Source organism: Poecilia latipinna, unplaced genomic scaffold, assembly GCF_001443285.1.
Source record: "Poecilia latipinna isolate Pla-1442-1.1 unplaced genomic scaffold, P_latipinna-1.0 Scaffold2672, whole genome shotgun sequence".
NCBI classification, from domain to species: domain Eukaryota; kingdom Metazoa; phylum Chordata; class Actinopteri; order Cyprinodontiformes; family Poeciliidae; genus Poecilia; species Poecilia latipinna.
This window is the reverse complement of record NW_015115288.1, coordinates 81894-85803: the sequence shown is the minus strand read 5'-3', so window position 1 is coordinate 85803 and position 3910 is coordinate 81894. Positions and strand designations below refer to the sequence as shown.

The window sequence follows — 3910 nt, the reverse complement described above, 5'->3', positions numbered from 1 at the left end:
ATACAAGAAGCGCGAGCAGACTCTGCTTTGCGGCTTACGGCCACACTACCTTGAAAACGCCCGATCTCGTCTGATCTCGGAAGCTAAGCAGGGTCGGGCCTGGTTAGTACTTGGATGGGAGACCGCCTGGGAATACCAGGTGCTGTAAGCCTTTTTATGCAGCAGAGGGTGCTGCTGCTCGCTTTGGGCTACACCTCCGACCTGCATTTAGTCTGTCAGGCCGAACAAAAAGCAAGCGCCAGCTGGCTGCTAGGCTATACAAGAAGCGCGAGCTGACTCTGCTTTGCGGCTTACGGCCACACTACCTTGAAAACGCCCGATCTCGTCTGATCTCGGAAGCTAAGCAGGGTCGGGCCTGGTTAGTACTTGGATGGGAGACCGCCTGGGAATACCAGGTGCTGTAAGCCTTTTTGTGCAGCAGAGGGTGCTGCTCCTCACTTTCGGCTACGAGTCCCTGGATGTTTTGCCTCCGCATAGAAGCACTGCGAAGCCGACCTGCATTTAGTTTCTCAGGCCAAACAGAAAGCGAGCGCCAGCTGGCTGCTAGGCTATACAAGAAGCGCGAGCTGACTCTGCTTTGAGGCTTACGGCCACACTACCTTGAAAACGACTGATCTCGGAAGCTAAGCAGGGTCGGGCCTGGTTAGTACTTGGATGGGAGACCGCCTGGGAATACCAGGTGCTGTAAGCCTTTTTGTGCAGCAGAGGGTGCTGCTCCTCACTTTCGGCTACGAGTCCCTGGATGTTTTGCCTCCGCATAGAAGCACTGCGAAGCCGACCTGCATTTAGTTTCTCAGGCCAAACAGAAAGCGAGCGCCAGCTGGCTGCTAGGCTATACAAGAAGCGCGAGCTGACTCTGCTTTGCGGCTTACGGCCACACTACCTTGTCAGCCCACTCTGCGTCAGCCAGTTGTTTGTTTGCACAGCGGTAGGAGTACCATTTTTTGCAGCTCTGTTTTTTCGTTCTTTTTTGGATTTTGGGACCTTTTTTGGGGTTTTTTTATTTTTTATTTTGTGGAATTACCTCCCCACAGTTTTCTACTGTTGGGGAGGGGCTTTCTCCTTTTTGTAATGGAGTTTTCAAAGGACAAACAGACGGATCCCTCGGTTTTAGACAATTTGGAAAGGAACAAGGAAACGAGCTTCGAACAAGTGAAAATGACTGGAGTATTTGAAAAAGAAAATACGGTCCAAATTGAAATTGTTGGAGAAGAGAAGATTTCAGTGCTAGACCTGATGAAAAACATACGCTTTCTGTGTGGAGGTTTATTAGCATGTCGATTATTATCGGACAAGAAATTTGAAATAACATTAAGCAACGAAAAAGCAAAAAAGAGACTTTTGGACGGATTCAAGATTGGATCATCAACAATACACGCCAAAGAACTGATAAATGATGAATTGGTTGTCTCCTTCCTAACGTTACCAGCCTACATCACAGACGAGGAAATTTTAAGCAAGTTACATACTTGGGGAGTTAAGGCAGTGTCAGAAATCAAGCGTCGGGTGTGGCCGGGAACGAAGATTGCCGATGGAACACGGTTTGTAAAAGTCAAATTTACTGAAACTGTACAGTCTCTGCCTTATTCTGCCAGATTTAACACAGCTCTTGGTCCAGAATATTTTAGAGCTATTAATGATAGACAGGTTAAAGTCTGCAGGATATGTTTACAACCGGGCCACATTGTCAGAGACTGTCCTGATTTTTGCTGTCATTCCTGCGGAGTCCAGGGGCATTATGCGAGAGNATGCTCGGAAAAAAAACGGGAAAAGAGATGTCAAATTTGCCAAAACCAAATAGATAAATGCATTTGCAACTTAAGTGAATCTGATGATCAAGACCAGGGTCTGACAGCGGACTTCAAGGAAGCCGATACGCAGAGCGGAGAGGAGAGCGAGATGGAGGGGGAAGTGGAAGAGAATGTGGAGGGAGGTGAGGAAGAGCTGAGCGAGTGCATGTCAAGTGCTGAGCGGTCTGTGGCCAGAGAGCCGGACGCAGAGGTGTCCGGTGCGCTGGCTATGGGCGAAGCATCCAAAAACGGCAAAAACACAGTCGAAGAGGAGCGGGGAGAAGTCGCTGCGCCTCTTCCCCCTGTAGCCGAAGGAAACTCGCAGCTTCTACCGCCGGCTCATCTGCCGTCTTTCCAAACCCCGCTGAGCGCTTTGCCGCGGACGCTCAAAATAGTGGGCAATATAGAGTCGGACCCTGATCTTGATCTTACAAAAATAATACAAACGAGGAAAAGACTGGCAAGCCTAGCAACAAAACCCAAAAGAAAAGCCAAAAAATGACTATAGCAACATTTTTCCACTTATCACTAATGCTCCTTCTCTCGCTTAATGCCCGTGGGCTCCGCAGGGAAGAAAAGGTGAACGCAGTCATTTTTCAATCGCATTTCGATATACTCTGTCTACAAGAAACAAAGTGGGATATTTCACAAGAAAAAGAGATGTCACATAAATGGAAAGGGAAAATGTTTTCATCTACATCAAGTACTCAAGCGGGTGGGGTGGCTATTTTTATGAGGGAGGGTCTGTTTAACAATTGTCATTTAGTTCACAGGGATCAGCAGGGCAAATTCATGATAATAGATTTCTTTTACAATAACATATCATGCAGATTAATTAACATTCACGCACCAAATATAGACACACACAGGAAAAGGTTTTTTCTAGGTTTAAGACAATGGATAGTTACAAATTGTATCATAATAGGAGATTTCAATATAACACTCACAAAATCTGACATTTCAAATAACTGCACATTTTCTGAGGATTATAGTAGGAACACACTTTTTGACATCATTACACAAAATAGTTTGGTAGATATTTGGAGACTTTTTCACCCAGGTAAAAAACAATTTACCAGAAAACAGGTCATTTTAGGAAAACTGAAACAATCACGACTCGACTTGTGCCTGATCTCGTCTTCTCTTGTCCCCGAGGTGTCATCCTGTCTCATCCGGGACAACGCCTGGAGTGACCACTCCTTCCTGCAGGTTGAGATGGGAAGAGGCATCAGAAATTGGGGTCTCTGGTGTCTGAATGCTGCTCTTCTTCGGGATGAGGCTTACAGAGGTGAGATCAATGTCCTGCTGCAGACTCTGAGTGGGGAGATGGATCACGCTGACAACCTGTTAGAGTGGTGGGATCAGGCCAAACAAAGAGTCAAAAACCTTTCCATAAAATATAGCAGACAGAAAAAATGGAGAGAACTCCATAATGAATGCATTTTAAGAAGAAAGTTAAATAGTGAATTAGATCATTTAGAAAATGACCAAAGCAGAGATATAACAGATTATTTGATAATAAAAAAACAACTAGAGCAAATAGAAATAAATAAATGCAAAGGAGCCATTATTCGCAGCAAAGCAAAATATTTAACAGAAGGAGAAAAATCTACAGCTTTCTTTCTAGCTCAGGAGAAATGCAAACAAACTAACGCAGCAATAAATGAACTACTAAATGAGAAAGGAGAGAAGGTGTCAGACATAGCAAGCATTTTAGAAATAGTTCAGAATTTTTATTCACAACTTTTTACAAGCGAAAACATTTCAACTAATAAAATAAATCAGGTTGTCGGTGTGATCGATTCCTCACTCTCTCAGGAAGACAGTCTCTGTTGTGATGCTCCATTGACAGAGGAAGAAATTCAACACGCTATCAACTCATTGAATAATAATAAAAGTCCTGGACATGATGGCATTACTTCTGAATTTTATAAACAGTTCAAAGATCCAATAAGTAAAATATTATTGCGGGTTTTTTCTGTCATGGAGCAAACAGGGTGCACGCCCAGGACCTTTGCTCAAGGAATCATAACCATTCTTTACAAAAACAAAGGAGAAAGGAATAACTTAGAAAACTACAGACCCATTAGTTCAGTGGTTACAGATTACAAAATATATTC

General features: G+C 44.0%; 1 protein-coding gene across 1 annotated transcript in view; it reads left to right on the top strand.

Moving 5' to 3' along the window:
• Positions 1-3910, top strand: part of LOC106938708 (uncharacterized) — a 28642-nt gene that overhangs the window by 19993 nt on the left and 4739 nt on the right. Inside the window, exon 2 of the mRNA XM_015020842.1 lies at positions 2946-3887. Within this exon, the coding sequence (XP_014876328.1) occupies positions 2946-3887 (942 nt within the window). The remainder of the gene's footprint in view (positions 1-2945; positions 3888-3910) is intronic.